Here is a 26,992-nt window from a genome sequence, read left to right as displayed (position 1 = left end):
ATGGAATTCCATCCTCGACTCGCAGCAGGAAGTTAAGTCCTCCTAAAGGCCAGGCGGGAGGTTACAGGCGCCGAGACATCCAGGCTTACTGGACCCTCCCAGCCTGTAATGATGGGGGGAGATGCTCCCTGGGACAGCCCCCTGGAAGCCTCCGGCAACTGGGCTGGGTGGGATCTGCCCACTCTTACTCAGGGGCGAGCCCTCTCGTACGCTTGGAGGCGGCCACCACCTTCTGGGGGAGGGGCGTTCCCGTCGGGCGTAACCGCCCCGCACCCGCCCCGTTCCGGGGGGCCGTTGGGAACTCTGATCTGCAGGAGGGGGCGGGGTCGGAAAAAATCCGGTAGCCCTAGGCCGGTGTCCGGTTGCCAGGCAATGGGGAGGAGGTGGGGCCGACAGGAAAGAGGAGCCGTGCTCGGCGCGAAAAGGGCACCCTCCAGAGCCGCGGCCGCGCAGCCGCCTTTCCTCTCTCTCCGGGCTGCGCGCCCAGGTCTGCGCCGCGCTCCGCCTCCACTGGAGCACAGACCTGCGCACGCGTCGTGAGAGCTGCCGCCTCCGTCCCTCGCGGAGCTGGCGCTGGGGCTGCGCGTCGGGCCAGTGGGGGCGCCGCAGCCGGAGCCGCCCCGGAGCCGGTGAACCGAACGGCCTCAAGGGAGGGGCGTGGGGAAGGCGGCGGGAGGAGGAGCGCACGGGCCGGCCGCCGTGCCCACCACTGCTGAGGAGCATGGTTTTCGAGTCGGTAGTCGTGGACGTATTGAACCGGTTCTTGGGGGACTATGTGGTGGACCTGGACACGTCCCAGCTCTCTCTGGGCATCTGGAAAGGTAAAGAGGCCGCCGCCGCTCCCCGGCCTCTCCTGCCTCCGGGCCGTTTCTCTGCCCGAGCGGGCTCCGGCGTTCTCGGGGCTTCGAGCACCTTGCTCGCCGGGTGCAGCCACCTGCCGCCGCCAGCCTCCGGGTCAAGTTACGTAAAGCCGGGCGGCAGTTCCCGGGCCTCCGCCCTCGAGTTGTTTATATTTTGTGGGGAAGGAGAGTGTCATGAGTGCGGAATGAAAAGGTTTGAATTTTCTGGGCGGAGCGAACCTGCAGTGGGCTCCGTGGGTCTGGCGTTCAAGTCCCGGCGAGGGGCCCTTCTCTACCCTTGGCCCCGCGCGGTCCAGCTTTAGCCGCGCGGGGCGAGGAATCGAGAAGACGCCCTCCTGGGCTGGGTCCCATCCCTGTCCTTTGGCCCCCTGGGGTTATGACGGAGGCCCCAGAAAGCCCCCGCGTGTTGCATGCTGCCTCGCAAGTGAAGGCAGGGCGCTGTGACCTGGGACGCCCGCTTCCTTGCTTCCCCAGCCTCCGTTCCCGGCTAGACCCGTGGTGCTTTCTCCTCTCCCGCTTCCGGCCGTAGGACCCGGACGCCGGCTCTCTCGCCTGGGTTCGGCCGATAACAAAAGGGAAACTCACGTGTAGAGTAACTCAGAAAGTTGTTTGTGTGGTTACAGTTAACAGCCTGACCCAGGAATGTGTCACATTTTCAAGGCTTCAGGATATGTGGGTCAGAGTGAATTGCCGAATTTTAAAGAAAAACCAAGGCGTGCGGTGCAACGTCTCAGACCTGCAAAAGACCGGACTGAGCAGGGCCCTACGCTGCCTAGGTGGTGAAGGACCGAGCTTTCCCTGTGTCCGTTTAGTTTGGGGTTCTGCCTTACTGAGAGCCTCATTTTTAATGTTTCCATCGGTTTTTGTATTATTCTCTTGTTCATTTTAAACACCCGCTAGACATTAGACTCCTTTATGAAATGAATTTCCCAGGCCAAAGTGAGGGTTAATTTTGTGTGTGAATAGTGTGTTTAAATATATATTTAAAGTAATTTAACTATTCTTGTCTATGCACACACTTCCAGCCTTCTTCTAAAATGCTTATCTTGACTCTTGTCGTTTATGAGATGATGTAAACAGGTAATTTAGTTTGATTTTAAAGAATGTTACTACGGTGGGGACCTAGTGTCATGATGGAGAGTGAGTGGACTACAAAAACTAGGGTCATAGCGATAGCTGCTCAGCCTGTTTGATTAGTACGAGAAACTTGCAGACTGTTTATGCAGCTTCTTAGTTGCAAAGTGAAAATGAAATTTGTCTCCCATCTACCTCAGAAGGAAGCCTTAAGAATACTTGAAGTGAGCTTTGATCTGTAGTGGAACCTTGCTTCTGCATTCAGGGTGGAGGTTTGTTTAGAGTGTGACTGATCAACTTATTTATTTAAAATTTACATGCAGTAAAATTCACTCTTGTGATACAGTTCTTGACAAATGCTAAGAGGCATGTAACTACCACCACAATAATGACACATAAAAGTTTCATCAAGCCTCCCGAATTCTCTCAGCTGCTCCTTTGTAGTGGACCTCACGCCGCCTCCTGGCAACCAGTCATCCGTTTCTGTCCCTCTGTTTTTTTGTTTGTTTGTTTGTTTGTTTTTTTGAGGCGAGTCTTGCCCTGTTGCCCGGGCTGCAGTGGCGCGATTTGAGCTCACTGCAACCTCCGCCTCTCGGGTTCAAGCAATTCTCGTGTCTCAGCCTCCCGAGTAGCTGGGACTACAGGCGCGTGCCACCATGCCCGGCTGATTTTTTGTATTTTTAGTAGAGACTGGGTTTTACTGTGTTAGCCAGGATAGTCTCCATCTCCTGACCTCGTGATGCGCCCGCCTGGGCCTCCCAAAGTGCTGGGATTACAGGCGTGAGCCACCGCACCCAGCCTCATCCCTCTAGTTTTATCTTTTCCAGAGTGCATACAAATGGAATTATATGGTATGTAGCCTTTTGGGTCTGGGTTTAATTCGTCCATGTATCGCATACATTAGTGAATTTCATTTCTGTATTTTTGAGTAGTGTTTCATTCTGTGGATGGACTGTATGTTTGTTTGGTTTTGAGAGAGAGTCTCACTCTGTCGCTCAGGCTGGAGTGCAGTGGCACCATCTTTGCTCACTGCAACCTCCGCCTCTCAGGTTCAAGTGATTCTCGTGCCTCAGCCTCATGGATAGCTGGGACTACGGGCGCGCCACCACGCCCCGCTAATTTTTGTATTTTCAGTAGAGACGGGGTTTTGCCATGTTGGCCAGGCTGGTCTCAAACTCCTGATCTCAAGCGATCCGCCTGCCGCTGCTTCCTAAAGGGCTGGGATTACAGGCATGAGCCACTGTGCCCGCCTGACTGTAAGTATCTGTTTGATGGTTGAAGGATATTTCAGTTTTTGGAGGTTATGAATAAAGCTGTCGTAAACATTCGTGTACAGGTGTTTGTGTGGACATAATTGTTATTTCTCTTGGATAAATACCTAAGAGTGGGATTGCAGGTTCATTTTAAATTGGGTTGTACGGTTTTTTTTGTTTTTGTTTTTGATTGAGATGTAATTCATATACCACAAATTTCACCCTTTTAATATGTACAATTCAGTGTTTTTTAGTATAGTCACAGAAGTGTACAACCATCACTATTCTCTCGTTCCAGAACATTTTGGCACCCCAAAATTAAACCTCATGCCCATTAGGAGTGCTCCCCAATTTCCTCCCACTTCTCACTACTGCACCTCTGGCAACCACTAACCTACTTTCGGTCTTTATGGATTTGGTAATTCTGGACGTTTCATTTAAGTGGAATTATATAATATATGGCCTTTTGTTTCTGGCTTCTTTAACCTAATGTATTTTCAAGGTTCCTCCATGCTGAAGGATGTATGACTATTTCATTTGCTCTTTGGTTAAATAATATTCCATTGTATTCATAGACCACAATCTATGTATATTCACCAGTTGTTGGATATTTAGATTATTCCTAAACATCCACCTTTTGGATATTATGAATAATGCCACTGAACATTCATGTTCAAGTTTTTTGTGGATGTATGTTTTAAATTCTCTTGGGTATATACCTAGAAGTGGAATTGCTTGGTCATATGCTGACTCTTTGTGTAACCTTTTGAGGAACAGGCAAACTCTTTTTCCAAAGTGTTTGTTTTCTTATTGTTGAGTTTTGAGAGTTCTTTAAATATTAAGCATACCAGTTCTTCATCAGCTATGTAATTTGAAAATATTTTCTCAGTCTTTTCCCATTTTGTCTTTTGTAGAGCATACATTTTAAATTTTAGATAAAACCCAGTTTATAAAACATTTCTTTTATGAATCATAGCTTTTGGTATTCATATCTAAGAAATCTTTTCCCAACCCAAAGTCAAAGATGTTCTCCTACGTTGTCTTATGGAAGTGTCGTAGTTTTAGGTTTTGGATCTCTTTTTGTGCAAGGTATAAGATATGTGTTAAAGGTTGAGGTTCATTTGTTTGGATGTGGATGCAAATATCCAATTGTTCAGCACCACTTGCTAAAAAAGACGATCCTTTCTCTGTTGCATTATCTTTGCATTTTGTAAAAAAAAAAAAAAAAAATCAGTAGACTTAATACTGTGTGGATTTAGTCTGTCTCAACAATCTATGTGTCTGTCATTTCACCAATACTACACTGTCTTGATAACTGTGTCTTTGTAGTTAGTCTAGAAATCAGGTAGTATGATCCCTCTAACTTTAGTCTTTATCAAATAATTAAAAACAAGTCATTGTCCAGGTGTGGTGCTCATTCCTGTAATCCCAGCACTTTGGGAGGCTGAGGCAGGAAGATGGCTTGAGCATAGAAGTTTGAGATTACAGTGAGCTCTGATCATGCCACTGCATTCCAACCGAGGCAACAGACAGAGAGACTCTCTCAAAATAAAATAAAATGTCAGTGTTTTATTTATAGAAATTGGTTATGTTTTGATAGATGAAACTTTAATAGCTGGAGTATTTTTTAAAAAATATTCTTTGAGAATTTCAAAAGTAGTAATTTGACAAATTTGGAGGATTTTTAAAAAACATTGTTTGAAAATTTCTGTAATAGAAGCTAGATGACCAGACGTAGTGGCTCATGCCTGTAATCCCAGCACTTTGGGAGACTGAGGAGGGTGGATCACTTCAGACCAGCCTAGCCAATGTGGTGAAACCTCATCTCTACTGAAAAAATAAGATCCAAAAATTAGCTGGGTACTGTGGCGCTCACCTGTAATCCCAGCTACTCAGGAGACTGAGGAAGGAGAATTGCTTGAAGCTGGGAGACATAGGTTGCAGTGAGCTAAGATAGCGCCACTACCTTCTAGCCTGCGTGACAGAGCGAGACCCTGCCTCAAAAAATTAAAATAAAATAAAATAAAATAAAATAAAAATAAAAAGACAGAAACTAGATGCTGCATAGGAAAATTTTAAGATAATATTTTATGGTCTAACACAAAGGACCTATTGGTAGTTGTAAATGTGTGCTTTTGCTAGGCTTCTGTGTAATAATCCAGCAAATTTCAATATTAGCATGTTAATATAATAGTATCAATTAGTATTCAGTCATTACTAATAATGCGATGGTCAGCTGAAAATTTGTTGCTGAGATGGATTCTTTGGAAATCAGAATGCATTTTCCTGTGGAAGCATTTTTATATATGAATGAGGAGTTTTCCAAAAACCTGTTTAATTATAATGCAGCAGAAGAGTGCTGCAGTACTGGGTTCAATACAGTAAGTAGACTCACTGCTAGAAGAATCTGTCTGACAGGGAAGGAAAAAAGAATTGAGGTTCATTCCAGGACTGACTTGGCAAATTTTGATGTGGATAAGGTATACTTTTTATACATTTCTATTTATAATTCTCCCTTCCCATATATCATCTAGTTAGATAGGTGGTAATATTTCATAGACTCATCTGAAATTTATCCTCCCACCTTTCTCAAGCAACGTAGCATTTCACATGTTTTCTTTTTCTTTTTCTTTTTTTTTTAATTTGAGACGGAGTCTCGTTCTGTCACCCAGGCGGGAGTGCAGTGACGTGATCTCGGCTCACTGCAACCTCTGTCTCATAGCCTCAAGTGATTCTCCTGCCTCAGCCTCCCAAGTAGCTGGGATTAAAGGTGCCCACCACCATGCATGGCTAATTTTTGTATTTTTAGGAGGGACAGGGTTTCACCACCTCAACTAGGCTGGTCTCGAACACCTGACCTCAAGTGTTCTGCCCGCCTTGACCTCCCAGAGTGCTGGGATCACAGGTGTGAGCCACAGCGTCTGGCCATTTCACATATTTTCTTTAAGAGCTAGGCTGCATCCGAATCAGCCATAGGTGCTTGTTGTGAATACAAATTTTTGAACCTGCCCCCAGAGATTATAAATTGTTTATCTGGAATAGGACATCAAAATCTTTTTTTAAACAAATGACACTGGGGACTGTGATGCACAGTTGGGTACATTTTAAGAAAACATTAAGGAGAAAAGTATTAGAATTTTAAATAGACAAAAGCAGTAGTAAAGGTGGCTTGTGTGATGGAATTATCATTTCTAACACAGGAAGTACCTTTACTTCTTGGCCTTTCTTAAGTTAGCCTGCCTTGTCTCTATTTTGTTTGCTCCAAAATCATGATACTTGGACAAATTTGCAATTTTTTTTTATAATGCCTAACATCTTTATGTAACATTAGAAGTTCAGATTTCTTGTCTATTAACTAACATACATATTCTGTTTTTGAAATGTTAATCTCCCAGTTTTCCCTTTATAATAGAATCATGTGTTTAGTGGCCACTTAACTGCATACCCCTATTATACCAGAAGCAGTACAGGAAAATGAAGATTCAGTTATGATACAGTTTTTTATTTTAAGGAGTCATTCTTCTGTGCCCAGAATACACTAGGGAGCCAAACAAATGATTCTTACAGTCTGGTGTTAATGACCAATTCTAATTCCTTACATATTATTTTTATATTTATGTTCTAAGATATTTTAATAGAACTTTAAAGACTGTGAAACATTTTATTATAAAAAGTGTTACGAGATTTTATAGTACCTCTGCATATACCCATTATCTAGATTCTGTCATTAGTATTATGTATGAACAGGTTTATTGAGGTATAATTGACATCAGGTAAAATGTATGTTAAAGTCTACACTTTGATAAGTTTTAGCGTATATATGCATGCAGGTAACAATCATAACATGATAATGAACATATATATCATACCTTAAAGTTTTCTTGTGCCTTTTTGTAAACCACATCTTCTAACCCTCCTTGTCCCTTTTACCCTTCTTGTCCTCAGGTTTTTGCTGATTTGCTTTCTGTTACTGCATATTGAGATTTCTAGACTTGTATAAATGGGATTGTACAGTTTGTATTCTTTCAGTCTGGCTTATTTCAGCATAATTATTTTGAGATTCGTCCATGTAGTCATACAATCAATAATTTATTTCTTTTTATTGCTGACCGTAGCAAGTGGTGGTAAGGATGTGGAAAAACTGGAACTCTCTATTATATCTCTCCTGGGGATGTAAAATGTTACAACTTGGGAAAAGAATTTGGCAATTTCTTTAAACATACATCTACCATATTATCAAGCCATTGCACTTCTGCATGTTTACCCAAGAGAAATGAAAGCATATGTTCATATAAAGATTTGCACACAAATGTTCATAGCAGCTTTATTTTTAATAGCCCCAAATGGGAAACAATCCAAGTATCCACCAACAGGTGAATGGATAAACAAACTGGTATATCCATATAATGGAATACCATTAATACTTAACTACACGTTTTGTCACATACCTATCCATCGATCCATTTCTCTATCCCTGCATCAATTCATATTATTAAATGTATTTCAGAGTAAGTTATAGAGATGAGTTCATTTCTTCCTAAATACTTTAGCATGTGTATCATTAATTAGAGTTTAATATTTGCTTATTTTTTCCTTTTCAGGTAAAATTTATATAGAAGAAAATATGCAAATCTTAAGTGTACATTCCCAGAGTTTTGACAAATACATACACATGTGTAACTCAAACCCAGTCAAGATATAGAACAAGACCATCACCCCAGAAAGTCTTTTTCCTGATCTTTCTTAATCTATTCCTACCCTTATCTTCAGAGGCAACAAATACTCTGATTTTTTTTTTTCTGTCATACATACACATCTATTCCTGCTTTGCTGAGAGTGTTTTCTTTTCCTTCAAGAATGTTGGGGCCGGACATGGTGGCTCATGCCTGTAATTTCGGCACTTTGGGAAGCTGAAGTGGCCAGATCAGTTGAGGCCAGGAGTTCGAGACCAGCCTTGCCAACATGGTGAGACCCTGTCTCTACTAAAAGTACAAACATTAGCTGGGTATGGTAGCGGGCACCTGTAGTCCCAGCTACTTGGGAGGATGAGGCATGAGAATCGCTTGAACACAGTAGGTGGAGGTTGCAGTGAGCCGAGATTGTGCCACTGCACTCCGGCCTAGGTGACAGAGCAAGACTCCATCTCAAAACAACAAAAACAAAAGAATACTGGATTTTGTCAAATGTTTTTTTCTGCATCTATTACTATTATAGGATTTTTTTCTTCTTTAACCTGTTGGTGTGATAGATTACAGTGATTGATCTTTGAATGTTGACCTAGCCTTGCATACCTAGAATAAATCCCATTTGGTCATGATGTATATATTTAGCCCTCAGTATCTTCAGGGGGTTGGTTCCAAGACCTATGCAGATACCAAAGTCCACAACACAGAGGGCATGGAAGCTCCCCACCACCTTACTTTGCCCTGTCCATCTCTTTATCTGTATCCTTTGTAATATCCTTTATGATAAACTGTTAAAATATAAGTGTTTCCCTGAGTTTTGTGAGTTATCCCAGCAAATTATCAAACCAAATTAAAAAGTTGTGCGAACGCTGAGTTATAGCTGGTCAGTCAGAAGCACAGATCACAGCCTGGGGCTTGTGACTGGCATCTGAAGTGAGGGGCAGTCTTATGGAACTGAGCCCTTACCGTGTGGGATATGACACTATCCCTTTCTTTTTCTTTTTCTTTTTTCTTTTTTTTTTTTGTGAGACAGAGTCTTGCTCTGTTGCCAGGCTGGAGTGCAGTGGTGCAATTTCGGCTCACTGCAACCTCCGCCTTGGAGGTTCAAGTGATTCTCCTGTCTCAGCCGAGTAGCTGGGACTACAGGCGCCCGCCACCACACCAGGCTAATTTTTGTATTTTTAGTAGAGATGGAGTTTCACCACGTTGACCAGGATGGCCTCGATCTCTTGACCTTGTGATCCACCCGCCTCGGCCTCCCAAAGTGCTGGAATTACAGGCGTGAGCCACCGCGCCCGGCCGGATATAACACTATCTCTAGGTAGATAGTGTCATTATTTAATTGAATTATAGTTGGTGTCTGTTCGAGAACTGTTTAGGGATGGGAGGGAAAAACTTCATACATCTGGTTACAGAAGGGTTCTGTGTTGAATATGAGAGTAGAGAGAAAAAACTTTGTTTTCCTTTGACAGTATCATATGTATAGCTGTTTTCTGTTTGTTTCACTTGGTTCGTTTTTAAACAGTCTTCCCCTCGTCTTTTGCCGTCTCTGGTTTTAATTGATCTTTTGATATGATTTAATTTTTTTCTCCTGTCATAGCATACCAATTATACTTCTTAATTTATTTAAATGGTTGTCTTACAGTTTGCGCTGTTCACCTAAAACTACTCCAAGTCCACATCCAAATAACATTATAGGTCAGGCACAGTGGCTCACGTCTGTAATTCCAGCACTTTGGGGGACTGAGGCCAGCGGATCACTTAAGATTAAAAGTTCGAGACCTGCCTGATCAACGTGGTGAAACCCTGTCTCTGCTAGAAATACAAAAAAGTAGCTGGACATGGTAATGTGCGCCTGTAGTCTCAGCTACTCAGGAGGCTGCGGTATGAGAATCGCTTGAACTGGGAGGCAGTGAGCAGAGATTGTACCACTGCACTCCAGCCTGGGCGGCAGTGTGAAACTCCGTCTCAAAAAAAACAAAACCAAAAAAATCCCACTGTACTACTTCATGGAAAATGGAGGTAGCATACATAATACTCTGTCTTATAATAGAGTATACTGATTCCTCCCTTCTGCCCATTATAATATTGTTGTCATTATTTTCATTTATCCATAAGCTATAATAATCCAGTGAATTGCTGCTGTTAGTATTTTGGACATCATTTTTCTGTTAATTTAAGAATAAGGAAGAAAAGACTTAATTTACCTTCATCTCTTAATTCTCTAATGCTCCTGTAAATCTGAGTTTTTGGTGTAAATCATTTTCTTTCTTTCTGAAGAACTCCTTTATTTTTATTTTTATTTTTGAGATGGAGTCCCGCTCTGTTGCCCAGCCTGGAGTGCAGTGGCGCGAACTCCGGTTACTGCAACCTCCGCCTCCCAGGTTCAAGCAATTCTCCTGCCTCAGCCTCCTGAGTAGCTGGGACTACAGACGCATGCCACCCTGCCCAGCTAATTTTTGTATTTTTAGTAGAGATGGTGTTTCACTATGTTGGCCAGGATGGTCTCGATCTCTTAACCTCATAATCTGCCCACCTGGGCCTCCCAAAGTGCTGGGATTACAGGTGTGAGCCACCACTCCCGGCCTGTCTTAACTATTTTAAGTGTACACGTCATGTCATAAGTACACTTACATTGTTGTGCAACCATCACCACCATTCATCTCCTGAATTCTTCATCTTGCAAAAGTGAACCACCGTACCCATTAAGCAGTGACTACCCATTCCACCCTCTTCCTACACCCCAGTAACCTTCATTCTACTTTTGATCTCTCTGAATTCGAATACTTGAAGTATAAGTGGAATTATACAGTGTTTGCTATTTGTTACTGGTTTCTTTTACTTAGCATGATATCCTCAAGGTGCATCCATGTTGTAGTAAATGTCAGAATTTCATAAATTTTCAGGCTAAATAGTATCCCATTGTATGTATATACTGCATTTTGTTTCTCCATTCATCTATTGATGAAAAGTTGGGCAGCTTCCATCTTTTGGTGGTTGTGAATAATGGTGTTATGAACATGGACATTTTTCTTTGAGCTTAACTCAGCTGTCAGATTTTTGGGTTACATACCCAGAAGGAGATTTACTGGATCACACGGTAATTCTGTTATCAATTTTTTTGAGGAACCATCATACTACTTTCCATAGTGGCTGTACCATTTTACATTCCTACCAACAGTGTACAAGGGTCGCGATTTCTCCACATCCTTACCAACATGTATTTTCTCTTTTTTTGATAGTAGTTATCCGAATGGATATGAGGTGGTATCTTGTTGTTTTCGTTTACATTTCTCTAGTTATTAATGTTGAGCATCTTTTCATGGGCTTATTGACCGTTTGTATATCTTAATTGGAGAAATATCTATTTAAGTCCTTTGTTCATCTTTTAATCAGGTTGTTTTTTGAGTTGTAAGAGTTTATATGTTTATATATATACTGTATACATATATAGTATATGTATGTATACATATGTGTGTATATAATTTACAAAGAAAAGAAGTTTAATTGGCTCATGGTTGTGCAAGCTGTGTAGCTGTACACTGGAGCTAATATCCTGTGTGTGTGTGTGTGTGTGTGTGTAGTGTGTATATATATAGTGTATCTATATAGTGTGTATATATACATATATATGTATGTATATATACAGTATATATGTATATATGTATATATGCAGTATATATGTATATATGTAGACAGTGTAATATATACATATATGTAACATACATACATATATACTGTATATATATACACACACATATTAGATATTAGCTCCTTATCAGATATATGATTTGCAAATATTTCCCATTTTGTGTGTTACCTTTTCTTCCTTTTTTTTCCCCTGCTAACTTTTGTTTCAGGTTCATGGGGTACATGTGCAGGTTTGTTGTGTGGGTAAATTGTGTGTCACTGGGGTTTGATGTATAAATTATTTTGTCACCCAGATAGAGAGTATAGTACCCGATAGATAGTTTTTTGATCCTCATCCTCCCCACACCCTCCACCCTCAAGTAGGCCTCGGTGTTTGTTGTTTCCTTCTTTGTGTCCATGTGTACTGGATAGAGTTTGAATACATGTCCCCACCAAGTCTCATATTTAATTGTAATCCCCATTGTTGGAGGTGGGGACTGGTGGGAGCTGGATAGAGTTTGAATACCTGTCCGCACCAAGTCTCATATTTAATTGTAATCCCCATTGTTGGAGGTGGGGACTGGTGGGAGACAGTTGGGTCATGGGAGTGGATCTTTCACGGCTTGGTGCTGTCCTTGCAGTAGTTCTTGCAAGATCTGGTTAAGTGTGTGACACCTCCCTGTGCCCTCCCCCTCTTGTTCCTGCTGTGGCCATGTGACATTCTGGCCCCCCTTTTGCCTTCTGTCATGATTGAAAGCTTCCCGCGTCCTCCCCAGCATCTGGGCAGATAGATGCTGGTGCCATGCTTCCTGTACAGCTTGCAGAACCATGAGCCAGTTAAACCTCTTTTCTTTGTAAATTACCCAGGCTCAGGTATTTCTTTATAGCAACACAACAGTGGACTGACACAGTACTTCAAGGATTAACACCCTCTTGTAAGTGAGAATATGCGGTATTTGGTTTTCTTTTCCTGTGATAACTCGCTTAGGATAATGGTCTCCAGTGGCATCCATGTTACTGCAAAGGACATAATTTTGTTCCTTTTTATGGCTGTGTGGTAGTCCATCGTGAATATATACTGCATTTTCTTTATCCAGTCCATTGTTGACAGACATTTATTTTGATTCCATGTCTTTGCTATTGTGAAGTAGTGCTGTGATGAACATATGCATGCATGTGTCCTTATGGTAGGACAGTTTACAGTCCTTTGGGTATATACCCAGTAATGGGATTGCTGGTTCTAATGGTAGTTCTTAATTCTTTGGTAGTTCTTAGTTCTTAAATCTCCAAACTACGTTCCAAAGTGGCTGAACTAATTTACATTCCCACCAGCAGTGTGTAAGTGTTCCCTTTTCTCTGCAACCTCATCAGCATCTGTTATTTTTGACTTTTTAGTAATAGCCATTCTGACTGGTGTAGGATGGTATCTCATTGCTTTTCATTTGCTTTCCTCTAATGATTAGTGATGTTGAGTTTTTTTTTTTTTCCCCGTGTTTCTTGGCCACGTGTGTCTCTTGAGAGGTGTCTGTTCATGTCCATTGCCAATTTTTTAAATGGGGTTGTTTTTTGCCTGTTCATTTAAGTTCCTAATCGATTCTGGATAATTAGACCTTTGTTGGAAGTATAGCTTGCAAATATTTCCTCCCATTTTGTAGGTCGTGTGTTTACTCTGTGAATAGTTTCATTTTCTGTGCAAGAGCTCTTTAGTTTTAATTGGGTCCCACTTGCCAATTTTTGTGTTTTTTGCAGTTCTGGAATTTTCATCCTGAAATCTTTGCCAGGGCTTATGTCCAGCATGGTATTCCCTAAGTTTTCTTCTAGGGTTTTTATAGTTTTAGGTTTTACATTTAAGTCTTTAACCTGTCTTGAGTTGATTTTTGTATATGGTGAAAGGTAGGATCCAGTTTCAGTCTTCTGCATATGGCTGGCCATTATCCCTACACCATTTATTGAATAGGGAGTCCTTTTCTCATTGCTTGTCAGTTTTGTTAAAATCAGATGGTTGTAGGTGTCTGACTTTATTTCTGGGTTCTCTAACATGTTCCATTGGTCTACATTTCTGTTTTTTATCAGTGCCATGTTGTTTTGGTTATTGTAGCCTTGTAGTATAGTTTGAAGTCAGGTAGTGTGATGCCTCAGGCTTTGTTCTTTTTGTTTAGGGTTGCTTTGGCTATTCAAGCTCTTTTTTTGGGCCCGTATGATTTTTAAAATAGTTTTTTCTAATTCTGTGAGAAATAACATTGGCAGTTTGATAGGAATAGCACTGAATCTGTAAATTGCTTTGGGCAGTATGGACATTTTAACAATTTTGATTCTTCCTGTCTATGTGAATGGAATGTTTTTCCATTTGTTTGTGTTTTCTCTGATTTCTTTGAGCAGTGTTTTGTAATTCTCATTGTAGAGATCTTTTACCTCTCTGGTTAGCTCAATTCCTAGGCATTTTATTCTTTTTGTGGCTATTGTGAATGGGATTGAATTCTTGATTTGGCTCTCAGCTTGGATGTTATTGATATGTAGAAATACTACTGATTTTTGTACGTTGATTTTGTATCCTGAAACTTGGCTGAAGTTATTAGTTCTAGGAACCTATGGGCAGAGACTGTGGAGTTTTCTAGGTATAGAATCATATCGTCTGCAAACAGGGATGATTTGACTTCCTCTTTTCCTATTTGGATGCCTTTTATTTCTTTCTCTTTCCTGATTGCTCTGGCTAGGACTTCCAGAACTATGTTGAATAGGAGTAAGTAGGGATCATTGTGTTGTCCTGGTTCTCAAGGGGAATGCTTCCAGCTTTTGCCCATTCAGTGTGATGTTAGCTGTGGGTTTTTCATAGATGGCTCTTATTATTTCCAGATATATTCCTTTGATGCTTAGTCTTTTGAGGGTTTTTAACATGAAGGGATGTTGAATTTTATCAAAAGTCTTTCCTGAATCTATCAAGATGATCATGTGGTTTTTGTTGTTAGTTCTGTTTATAATGAATCACACTTATTGATTTGTGTATATTGAACCAACTTTGCATACCAGGAATAAAGTCTACTTGATCATGGTAGATGCTGGATTTGGTTTACTGTTTTGTTGAAGATTTTTGCATTTGTGCATTTGTGTTAATCAGGGATATTGGCCTGAAGTGTCCTGTTTTTGTTATGTCTCCGCCAGGTTTTGTTATCAGAATGATGCTGGCCTCGTAAAATAAAATTAATTAGGGAGGGCCTTCTCGATTTTTTGGAATAGTTTCAATAGGATTGGTACCAGCTCTTCTTTATATGTCCGATAGAATTTGGTTATGAATCCGTCTGGTCCAGGGCTTTTTCTGGTTGGTAGACATTTTATATAATTTCAGAACTCATTCTTGGTCTGTTCAGCTATTCAGTTTCTTCCTGGTTCATTCTTGGGAAGTTGTATGTTTCCAGGAATTCATCCATTTCTTGTAGATTTTCTAGTTTGTGTGCATAGAGATGTTCATAAAAGCCTTTAAGGATTTTTTTTTTTTATTTGGGTCAGTGGTAATGTCCCCTTTGCCATTTCTAATTGTGTTTATTTGGATCTCCTCTCTCTCTGTTTTTTCTTTGTCAGGCTGGCAATCTATCTTATGTATTCTTTCAAGGAACTTTTGTATTTTTTTTGTTCAGTTCAACTCTAATTTTGGTTATTTCTTTTCTGTGGCTAGCTTTGGGGTTTTTTTGGGGTTTGCTCATTTTTTAGTTCCTTTAGGCATGATGTTAGTTGTTAACTTTAAATCTTTCTAACATTTTGATGTGGGCATTTAGCACTATAAACTTTCCTCTTAAGACTATGTTAGCTGTGTCCCAGAGATTCTGGTATATTGTATCTTTGTTTTCATTAGTTTCAAATAATTCCTTTTTTTTTTTTTTTGAGTCAGGGTCTTGCCCTGTTGCCAAGGCTGGAGTGGAGTGGCATGAACACGGCTCACTGCAGCCTCAACCTTCCGGGCTCAAGCAGTCCTCCCACCTCTCAGCCTCCTGAGTAGCTGGGACTACAGGTGTGCACTCCCACACCTGGCTAATTTTTTTGTGTGTGTTTTGCAGAGCCAATGTTTCACCATGTTGGCCAGGCTGGTCTGAACTCCTGGGCTCAAGCGATCCCCGCACCTAAGCCTTGCAAAGTACTGGGATTACAGGCATGAGCCACCGTGCCTGGCCCAAAGAATTTCTTGATTTCAGCGAAATTAGGATTCCGTTGTTTACCCAAAAGTCATTCAGGAGCAGTTTAATTTCCATGGAATTGTGTGGTTTTGAGAGATCTTCTTGGTATTGATATCTATTTTTATTGCACTGTCATCTTGAGAACATGGTTGGTATGATTGTGGGATTTTTGATTTGTTGAGAATTGCTTTATGGTTGAGCATGTGGTTGATTTTAGATATGTGCCATGTGCATATGAGAATGATGTATATTTTATTTTTGTTGGGTGAGGTGTTCTGTAGCACACAAGTCCATTTGGTGAAGTGTTGACTTGAAGTCTGTTTAATACTGTCAGTGGATTATTGCAGTCTCCCACTTTTATTTTGTGGTTGTGTAAGTCTCCGTAGGTCTCTGAGAGCTTGTTTTATGAATCTAGATGCTCTAGTGTTGGGTATATACATATTTAGGATAGTTAAGTCTTCTTGTTGAATTGAACCTTTTATCATTTTGTAACGCCCTTCTTTGTCCTTTATGATTGTTGTTGGTTTCAAGTCTGTTTTGTCTGAAATAAGTTACCCATACCTGCTCTTTTTTGTTTTCCATTAGCTTGATAAATCTTTCTCATTCCTTTACTTTGAGCCTGTGGGTGGCATTGCATATGAAATGTGTTTCATAAAGACAACATGCAGTTGGTTCTTGGTTCTTTATATGAATTGTCGTTCTGTGCCTTTGAAGTGGGATGTTTAGCCTGTTTACATTCAAGATGAATATTGGCATGTGCAGATTTCATCCTGTCATCGTGTTGTTAGCTGGTCATTATGTAGACTTGATTGTATAGTTGCTTTATAGAGTTAGTGGTCTCTGTATTTAGGTGTGTTTCTGTGGTGGCCAGTAACGGTCTTTCATTTCCATGGTTAGCACTCCCTTAAGGACCTCTTAAAAGGCAAGTCTGGTGGCAATGAGTTCACTTAGCATTTACTTGTCTGAAAAGGACTTTATTTCTCCTTCACTTATGAAGCTTAGTTTGGTTGGATATGATATTCTTGGTTGGAATTTCTTTGCTTTAAGGATGCTGAATTAGGTCCCCAATCTCTTCTGGCTTGTAGGATTTCTGCTGAAGGGTCTGATGTTAGCCTGATGGGGTTCCCTTTGTAGTAGACCTGCCTCTTATCTCTAGCTCCTTTTAATATTTTTTCTTTCACATTGACCTTGGAGAATCTGATGATTATGTGTCTTGGGGATGGTCATCTTGCATAGTATCTTGCAGGGTTTCTATGAATTTCCTGAATTTTCATGTCAACCTCTCTAGCTAGGATGGGGAAATTTTTGTGGACAGTATCCTCAAATATGTTTTCCAAGTTGCTTGTTTTCTCTTCCTCTCTTTCAGGGACAACAATGAGTTATAGATTTGATCTGTCACATAATCTCATGTTTTTGGGAGATTTTTTCCATTAAAAAGTTATTTTTCCCTTATTTTTGTCTTACTTGGAGAACCAGTCTTCAAGTTCTTGAGATTCCTTCCTCAGCTTAATCTGTTCTGCTGTTAACACTTCCAATGATATTGTGAAGTTCTTGTAGTGGGCTTTTTAGCGCTGTCAGATCAGTTTGGTTGTTTCTTAAAATGACTTTCGTTTTTCAGCTCTTGACTCATTTTACTGGATTCCTTAAATTCCTTGGATTGGGTTTCTCCTGAATTTCAGTATCTTCTGAATTTTATGCCCATATTTCAGTCTGGTTAAGAACCATCGCTAGGCTGGGTGCAGTGGCTCACACCTGTAATCCAAGCAGTTTGGTAGGCTGAGGCGGGTGGATCACTTGAGGTCAGGCGTTCAAGACCAGCCTGGCCAACATGGTGAAACCCCATCTCTAATTAAAATATAGAAATTAACTGGGTGTGGTGGTGGGCACCTGTAATCCCAGTTACCCAGGAAGCTGAGGCAGGAAAATCACTTGAACCTGGAAGGTGGAGGTTGCAGTGAGCCGCAATTGTGCCACTGTACTCCAGCCTAGGCGACAGAGCAAAACTCTGTCTTTAAAAAAGTAAATAAATAAAATAAGAACCATTGCTGGGGAGCTACTGCAGTCATTTTAAGGTAAGAAGACACTCAAGCTTATAGAGTTACTAGAGTTCTTGCCCTAGTTCTTTTCCATCTCTGTGGGCTGATGTTCCTTTAATCTCTCCAGTTGCTATCCTTTGGATGAGGCTTTTTGCTTTTATGTTCTTGGATGCCCTGAGGGTTTGACTGTAATGTAAATTGAGTTTAGTTGACTGGCATAGTTTCTTGATGATTTCTGGGTGCCAAGGGTCAGCTCAGTACTCCTGGCTTGCATGCTATAACCCTGGTGTGTTAGGACTAGGCACATGGCTTTGTTCTCTGTCCCCTCGAGGTTAAGCATCTCTTGCACTTGTGGGGCCAAGGTGTTCCTGGTCTGCTGGGCAGCAACACTCTGATGGTGGGGCCGGCCAAAGTGCTTGGTTGGGGCAGTGGCAGTGGGGTGTGAGGCCTGCACATGCTCTGGAAAAGCTGTGGGGGGAGGCTGTGGGTGACTGTGTCCTGGCAAAACAGTGGGGGGAAACTGTGGGTGGGCGCATGCTGATGGAGGCCCATGTGCAAGTACTCTCTGATGGTTAGCTGGGGCTTGCCAGCAAAGGAGCTATAGTGGTGGCTGCCGGGAAGTGCTGTGGTTGGGCATCAGCATATGTTCCAATTAGATGTGGCCAGGCAGGGACTGTGGAACAGGCCAGCAGCCAGGGATGGGGGGCAGGGGGCGCTCAAATCAGATAAGCCCTGTCCCATGGGCAAGATAGTCCTGTTCTGTCTAAGTCCAATAGTCAACAAAGACCAAAGCTACCTAGAGGTGTGTGGTGAGCTGTGGGAGGTGGACATTCCTGGCCATGCTCCACTGCAGCCATTCTCACACCAGGGCCTCTGGGCTCCATGCAGACTGGAGTCCTGTTTCTGCCAAGTTCCCAAGCAGCTGTCTTTGCAACCTCAAATGTCTGTGGGAGTCATGGAGCCTCCTTCAGCTAGGATTCTAGAGGTCCATGGCAAGAATAGGCTACTCCATGCCTGTTTAACTCATCCTTTCCCCAGGAACATTTGGGGTCAGAATGAGTCATGGTGCTCAGGGAAGTCCCTGTAGGGTTCCCAACTTTCTTCTCCTTCAGCCCAGGATCTGCATCCTCCTTCTGTCCCCTCTCGGTGCCTTCCTTCCAAAGATCTGCTCAGAGTGTGCTGGTCTTTTTGCTGACTCTGTGTCTGCTTGGCCACCCTGACTCTTCTGTGTTTTCTGTTCATTGTATATCGTGTCATGTGAGGAATAAAAGTTTTAACATTTGATGAAGTCCAGTTCACCTATTTTTTTTTCTTTTGTTGCCTATGCTTTTGGTGTCACATCCAAGAAATCATTGCAAAATGCGGTGTCGTAGAACTTTCCCCTATGCTTTATTCTAAGTTTTATAGTTTTAGGTTTTACATTTAGCTCTTAGATCCCTTTTGAGTTAATTTTTGAACATGGTATAAGGTTCTAGTTTCATTCTTTTGCTTGTGGATGTTGTGGATTTCAACTTTTGTTGAAAAGTTGTTGAAAATACTGTCCTTTTCAAATTGAATATCCTTGGCATCCTTGAAGACAATTATTTGACTATATATGTGAGGTCTTATTTTTGAGCTTTCTGTTCTGTACCACAGCTCTATGTGTCTGTACCACACTGTTTTGATTAATGTGGCTTTTAGTGAGTTTTAAAATCAGAAAGTGTGAGACTTGTAAGCTTCTTCCCCTTTTTCAAGATTGTTTTGGATATTTAGGATTCCTTGAGATTTGATGTGGGTATAAGTGTTGGATTTTTCCAGGATTCTGATATGGATTGCAAATAATTTATAGATTGTTTAGGGTACTGGTAGTATTGACATTTTAACAGTATTAAGTGTCCCAATCCATGAACATGGGATGTCTTAACATTTCTTTCTTTCTTTACTATCTTTCAGCAACATTTTATGGTCTTCACTGTATGCATCATTAGTTTCCTTGGTTAAGTTTACTCAACACTTTTATTTTTTGTGTTGCTGTTGTAAATAGAATTGTTTTCTTATTTCTTTTTTGTATTGTTCTATGTTAGTTTATAGATACTGATTTTTTGGTGTTGATTTTTATATCAAGAAACATTCCTTAATTCTAACAGTTTGGTGGAATATTTAGGTTTTTCTACATATAAATTCATGCCATCTACGAGCAGAGATACTTTTACTTTTTCCTTCCCATTTTGGTTACCTTTTATTTCTTTTTAATGCCAAATTGCTATGGATAGGTCTTCCAGTGAGTGACAAACGTGGACATCTTTATCTTGTTCCTGATCTTAGAGAAAATATTTCAGTCTTTCAGTATTGAGAATGTTAGCTGTGGGCTGTTTATACATGACCTTTATTGTGTTGAGGTAGTTTCCTTTTATTTGCTTTTTTTTTTTTTTTGAGTGTTTTTTTAATCATGAAAATGTTCTGAATTTTTTCAAATCCTTTTCTGCATTGAGATGATTGTGTTTTTTTCCTTCATTTTGTTAATGTGGTATATTATGTTGATTTTTTTTGTATGTTGAATCATTGTTGTATTCTGGAAATAAATACTATTGGGTTATATTATGTATTCCTTTTAAGATGCTATTGAATTTTGTTTGCTAGTATTTTGTTGAGGATTTTTGCATCAATATTCATCAAGGATATTGGTCTGTAGTTTCCTTGTAGTCTCTTCGTCCGGCTTTGGTATCAGAGTAATGTCTGCCTGACAGGATGAGTTTGGAAGTGTTCCCTTCTCTTCAATTTTTTGGAAGAGTTTGAGGCGGATTGGTGTTAATTCTTGTTTTAAATGTTTGGTAGAATTCGCCAGTAAAACCATTTGGTCCTAGGCTTTTTTTGTTGTTATTTTTAGGATTTTTTGATTACTGATTCAGTTTCCATAATGGTTATAGGTATGTTCAGAGAATCTGTTTTATCAAGATTCAGTCTTAGTATGTTGTGTATTTCTAGGAATTCATTCATTTCTGTAGTTTATCTAATTTTTTGTTCATGGTACTTTCATAATCCTTATTTCTGTAAAATAGATAGTAATATCCCTTTCATTTCTGATTTTAGTTATTTGACTTTCTTTTTTTCCTTAGTCAAACTAGTAAAAGCCTTATCAATTTTATTGATTCTTTTTTTTTTTTTTGAGACGGAGTCTCTCTCGGTCACCCAGGCTGGAGTGCAGTGGTGTGATCTCAGCTCACTGGAAGCTCCATCTCCCAGGGTCATGCCATTCTCCTGCCTCAGCCTCCCGAGTAGCTGGGACTACAGGCGCCTGCCACCACGCCCGGCTAATTTTTTGAATTTTTAGTAGAGATGGAGTTTCACCGTGTTAGTTAGGATGATCTCAATCTCCTGACCTCATGATCCACCCGCGTTGGCCTCACAGAGTGCTGGCATTACATAGACATGAGCCACCGTGCCCAGCCTATTGATCTTTTTAGAAAACTAATGGTCGGTGGCCAGGTGCAGTGGCTCACGCCTGTAATCCCAGCGTTTTGGAAGGCTGAGGCGGGTGGATCACCTGAGGTCAGCAGTTTGAGACCAGCTTGGCCAACATGACAAAACCCCGTCTGTACTAAAAATACAAAAATTAGCTGGGCATGGTGGCAGGCCCCTGTAATCCCAGCTACTCAGGAGGCTGAGGCAGGAGAATCGCTGATTCCAGGAGACGGAGGTTGCAGTGAGCCAAGATCGTGCCACTGCACTCCAGCCTGGGTAGCACCGCAAGACTCCGTCTCAAAAAAAAAAAAAAAAAAAAAAAAAAAACCAAAAAAAAAACTAATGCTCGTTTTTGTTTTGTTTTGTTTTGTTTTTTAATTTTTTTTTTCCATTCTCTTTCACTTATCTTTGCTCTAATGTGTATTATATTCTCCCTTTTGCTAGGTTTGGATTTTGTATTTTTTTCCCTATTAAGGAATAGATTTAGGTTATTGATTTGGGATGTTTTTTCTTTTTAAACATAAGCATTTACAGCTTTATGTTCCCTTCTAGCACTGCTTTTGCTGTATCATACTAATTATGATGGTACAGTCTGTTTTTATTTTCATCTCAAGATATTTTCTAATTTTTCTTGGGATTACCTTTTTGACCCATTTCTTGTTTAAGAATGCTTAATTTCCATACATTTGTGCATTGTTCTGTTTTCATCTGTTATTTATTTCCTTATTTTATTTATTATTATTAGAAAAGATACCCTGCATGATGTCAGTCTTCTATAATTTTACAATTTTGTTTTTAATTGACATGTATTAATTGTGCATATTTATTGGGTACAGGATGATATTTCAATACATGTATACATTGTATAAAAATCAAATTGGTATTTGGAATATCCATCACCTTATACATTTATCATTTCCTTGTGAGGACATTCAAAATCCTCCTTCTAGGTATGTTAAAACATGCAATACAGTGTTGTTAATTGTAGTCACTCTGCTGTGCAATAGAACACCAGAGCTTATTCTTCCCTTTTTACTGTAACTTTGTTCTCATTGACCCATCTTTACCTATTTCCCCTCTCGCCAATATTCCCCAGCCTCTGGCAACCGCTATTCTCTACACTACTTCTATGATGTCAACTTTTTTAGATTTCACATTCGTGAGTGAGATCATGCAGTATTTGTCTTTCTGTGCCTGGCTTATTTCCCTTAGCATTATGTCCTCCAGGTGCATCTGTGTTCCCGCAAAGGACAAGATTTTATTCTTTTTCTTTTTAATGGGGAATAGTATTTCATTATGTGTGTGTGTGTGTGTGTGTATCACATTTTCTTTACCAGTGCATTGTTGGTAGACACTTGATTGATTTAATATCTTGGCTTTTGTGAAAAGTGCTGCAATAAACGAAGTTCAGGTTTCTTTTCAACAAACTGATTTCATTTCTTTGGGATATTTATACATTAGTGGGATTGATGGATCATATGGTAATTTTATTTTTAAATTTTTTGAAGAACTTCTGTACCGTGTTTTATAATGGCTGTACTAATTTATATTCCCAAAAACAGTGTGTAAGAGTTTCCCTTTCTCCACAGTCACACCAGCATTTGTTATTTTTTTGTCTTTTTGATGATAGCCATTCTAATAGATTGAGGTAATATCTTCTTGTGGTTTTGATTTTTATTATCTGATGATTGGTGATGTTGAGCCTTTTCTCATATATATACCTGTTGACCATTTGTATGTTTTCTCTTTACAAAAATTTTGACACTTGTTTTGTGACCTCACATATATCCTGAAGAATGTCCCATGTGCACTTGAGAAAAATGTGTATTCTGCTGTTGTTGGGTAAAGTGTTCTGTCTATGTCTTTTGGTCCAGTTGGTCAATAGTGTTAAGTCCTATTTTTCCTTATTAATCTTCTGTGTGTTTGTTCCATCCATTACTGAAAGTGGGGTATTGAAGCCTTCTAGTATAAATATAGTTCTATCTATTTCTCTCTTCAATTCTGTCAGTATTTGCTTCATATGTTTTGCTGGTCTGATGTTTGGTGCATACATGTTTATAATTGTTACATCTTTTTAGTGAAGTGTTGGTTTTATCATTATATAATGCCTTTTTTTGTTTTTTGTAACAGATTTTGACTTAAAGTTTATATGTCTAATATTAGTATATAGGTTGAATATACCTTATCTGAAATGCTTGAAGTGATTTGGATTTTGAATTTTTTTTCCTTCAGATTTTAGAATATGTACATATACATAATGAGGTATCTTGGGGATGAGACCCAAGTCTAACACAAAATTCATTTATGTTTCAAATATACATTGTACACATAGCCCAAAGATAATTTTATACCATATTTTGAATAATTTTCTGCATGAAACAAAGCTTATGTACCTTCAGCCATCAGAAAGGAAAGGTGTCACTGTCTCAGCCACCCGTCTAGACAGTCTGTGGTTGTTTGGCATCATCATTATTCCTGACTGAATTTATATGCTGATAAGCAATCATTTTCTTACATTGTTCACACATAAGTTCTTAACAGTAAGAAATATGAGGTACCATTAATTCAGTGAAAATATAATGTGTTTAGGGTGAGTAAGCAGCACAGTAGGGAATATCTGTATCCACTGTTAAACAGCAGCAACAACAAACAGTGGCAGGCAGGCTTTCAGTCTCCACCTACAATGCTGTGTTTTGATTAGAAGGTAACTCTAGAATGTACTTTTTTTTTTTTTTTTTTTTTTTTTTTTTAAGTGAGAAGAAACATTAGAAGCAGTTGAGGGGCCAGGAATTGGATCCTCAAGGGATGAGGAGGCATTTTGCTAGATGGCTTTTTAAAATGTTTCCTCCAGAACCATCTGCCTCACTAACTGTTTTTTTTGTCTGAGAAGTCTCTGATTTTATAAACTGTCATAATTTCTTGTTCTGTTATGAAGGCATACTGCTCCAGCCCTTTAATAAGCCCATCACACATTTTCACCACGTGGTCTATAGATACCTTTTTGCATTGGTAACATCATCATCTTCATCTTCATCATCCACTTGTGGTATCGTGTCAGCACTCAGAAAGTTTCCGATTTTGGAGTTTTGGATTAGTGATGCCCCTTTTTTTGTTTCTTTGCTTTTAACCTATGAGTGTTCTTAGAGCCAAAGAGAGTTTCCTGTAGACCATGTACTTTTATTTTCTCTCTCTCTCTCTCCCTCTCCCTCTCTCTCTCTCTCTCTCGCTCTCTCTTGCTCTCTCTCTATTTATTTTGAGATGGCATCTCACTGTTGCCCAGGCTGGAGTGCAATGGCGCAATGTCGGCTCACCGCAACCTCCACCTCCTTGGTTCAAGTGATTCTCCTGCCTCAGCCTCCCAAGTAGCTGGGATTACAGATATGCACCACCACGCCTGGCTAATTTTGTACTTTTAGTAGAGATGGGATTTCACCATTTTGGTCAGGCTGGCCTCGAACTCCTGACTTCATGTGATCCACCTGCCTCAGCCTCCCAAAGTGCTAGGATTACAGATGTGAACCACTGCTCCCGGCCAGGATCCTGTTTGTTTTAATCCATTCTGCCAATCTGTCTTTTTAGGGGGGAGTTAAGCCATTTATATTTCAAGTGGTTACAGATAGGGAAGGACTTAGTATTGCCATTTTGCTAATTACTTTCTATATGTCTTACAGCATTTCTTCTTTCTGTTTTACCCCTTATTGCCTTTCCTTTGGTTTAATTTTTTGTTGCAAATTTGATTCCATTTGTGTTTAACTAATAACATAATTAATGTTATCATCATAGCAATGAGGTCTCGCTATGTTGCCCAAGCTGGACTTCTAGGCTTATGTGATCCTCCTACCTCAGCTTCCTCAAGTAGCTGGGACTGCAGGTGCCTGCCACCATGCCTGGGTGACTTTTGTGTTTGTTCTAAAGATATTTTCTTTGTGGTTACGATGGGATTACATGTAACATCCTAATGTTATAGCAGTGTATTTTAAACTTTGGCTAATCCCATTTTGCACTTGTCCTATAGTTCTTGGACATTCTGTTCTATTGTTTTTCTCATTTTCTTTTTTTATTGGCTTTGAATTGGGAAGTCTTTATTTCTGTATCTTGGGGCTCACTGATTTTGCATTAAATAATTTTTTCCCAATGGTTTATTGCAAGTATATTTAAGTGTAGTTTACTTTTTGCATATTGATCTTGTATCATGCTACTTTGTTAGACTCATGTTATTTGTGTAATTCTAATTAAAATGTTGTATATGTTAACATTGAGCTACAATTGCAGAGGTCAAAAGTTACAGTAAGTGAAGATTTGGTTAAGCATACTCTCTTAGACTATGTAGGAGAATGAAGGTGAGATAATAAGATTATAGGTAGATTTTATTATCTGTTATGCACATTATGTATTTTTCCTGAGTATGACAGGAATGAAGCATACTTATTAACTTTTTTAAATGAAAAATATTTGATTGTTTGAATCTTTTTTTTAATCTCTTTTAGGAGCTGTGGCCCTCAAGAATCTTCAAATTAAAGAAAATGCCTTGGTAGGTTTTAACTATGAAAAATTTGTAAAGTTATTGCATTTAATTATGTATACTTCTTCCTGATTCAGTTTGCCACCTTCAGTTATTTAAATTTGAGAAAGTTTTTTGTAAATAATTTTTGCAAAATGCAAATTTTGCGATATGGAGTTTTAATCTCCTTCAAAGCACAAATGGACAGTGTGATTTTTTCCTATTTAAAAATAAATATTGTTTTAGACTGGGCATGGTGGCTCACACCTGTAATCCCAGCACTTTGGGAGGCCAAGACAGGTGATTATTTGAGGTCAATAGTTCGAGACTAGCCTGACCAACATGGTGAAACCCTGTCTCTACTGAAAATGAAAAAACCTTTGCCAGTCATGGTGGCGGATGACAGTAATCCCAGCTGCTAAGGAGGATGAGGCAGGAGAATCGCTTGAACCTGGGAGGTGGAGGTTGTAGCGAGTAGAGATCGTGCTACTGTACTCCAGCCTGGGCGACAGAGTGAGACTCTGTCTCAAAACCAAACCAAACAAAAACAAACATACAAAAAATACAGATGTTTTTATTTTGAATTTTTAACTTGTTTTCTGATTTTTTTTTTTTAAGACAGGCTCCTGCTCTGTCACCCCAGGCTGCAGTGCAGTGGTGTGATCATAGCTTACTATAGCCTTCAGCCCCAGGCTCAAGCTGTCTTCCCCCTTCAGCCTCCTGAGTAGCTGAAAAGTTTTTAACTCGGTAAAGACTAGTTCATTTATTCTTTTAATTGCTTGTGCTCTTATTGTCATATCCAAGAAGTCATTACCGAATCTAATGTCATGAAGATTTTCCCTTAGGTTTTCTTCTAAGAGTTTTATAGTTTTAGCTCTTAGGTTTGGATCTTTCATCCATTTTGAGTTAATTTTTGTCTGTGGTATAGGATAAGGGTTCAGTTTCATGTTTTTGCGAGCGGATATCTAGTTTTCCTAGCACCATTTATTTAAAAGACTGTCCTTTGAATGGGGAGAATGTATTTTTTACAAAATGTGTATTTTGCAAAATAGAGTTTTAATTTCCCTAAAAGCATAAAAGGGCATTGTAATTGCCACTTCTTTTTCTTAAAATAATATAAAATTGGTAATGATTTGATATGAGTAGATTTTGTGGTCATTTTTACTGTAGACCTTTATCCCCAATTATTATAAAAAGAGCAGCTTCCCTGAATTTTATGAATTTGATAATAATATCGCAATTATATGTTTATAGATGTAAATAAATGTTGATGATAAGGAAATGCATAAGTTTATTTAAAAAAATCCCTTGAAATAATTTTTGGAAGTAAACAATATTCATTTGTG

At 39.8% G+C, this 26,992-nt stretch overlaps 1 protein-coding gene across 4 annotated transcripts in view; it reads left to right on the top strand.

Annotated features, from left to right (window-relative positions):
- Nucleotides 1-493: 493 nt before the first annotated feature.
- Nucleotides 494-26,992, top strand: part of VPS13A (vacuolar protein sorting 13 homolog A) — a 238,929-nt gene continuing 212,430 nt past the window's right edge. For 3 of the 4 annotated variants that reach the window (XM_073021503.1, XM_073021504.1, XM_073021505.1), the window contains exons 1-2: nt 494-821; nt 25,633-25,676. In XM_073021503.1, the coding sequence (XP_072877604.1) occupies nt 722-821; nt 25,633-25,676 (144 nt within the window). In that variant the 5' untranslated portion in view covers nt 494-721. The remainder of the gene's footprint in view (nt 822-25,632; nt 25,677-26,992) is intronic. The other variant, XM_073021502.1, reaches the window with a different exon arrangement.

This window comes from Chlorocebus sabaeus, chromosome 12 (genome assembly GCF_047675955.1).
Source record: "Chlorocebus sabaeus isolate Y175 chromosome 12, mChlSab1.0.hap1, whole genome shotgun sequence".
Lineage (NCBI taxonomy): Eukaryota > Metazoa > Chordata > Mammalia > Primates > Cercopithecidae > Chlorocebus > Chlorocebus sabaeus.
The sequence above is the reverse complement of the archived record's forward strand: the minus strand, read 5'-3'. Positions and strand labels throughout refer to the sequence as shown.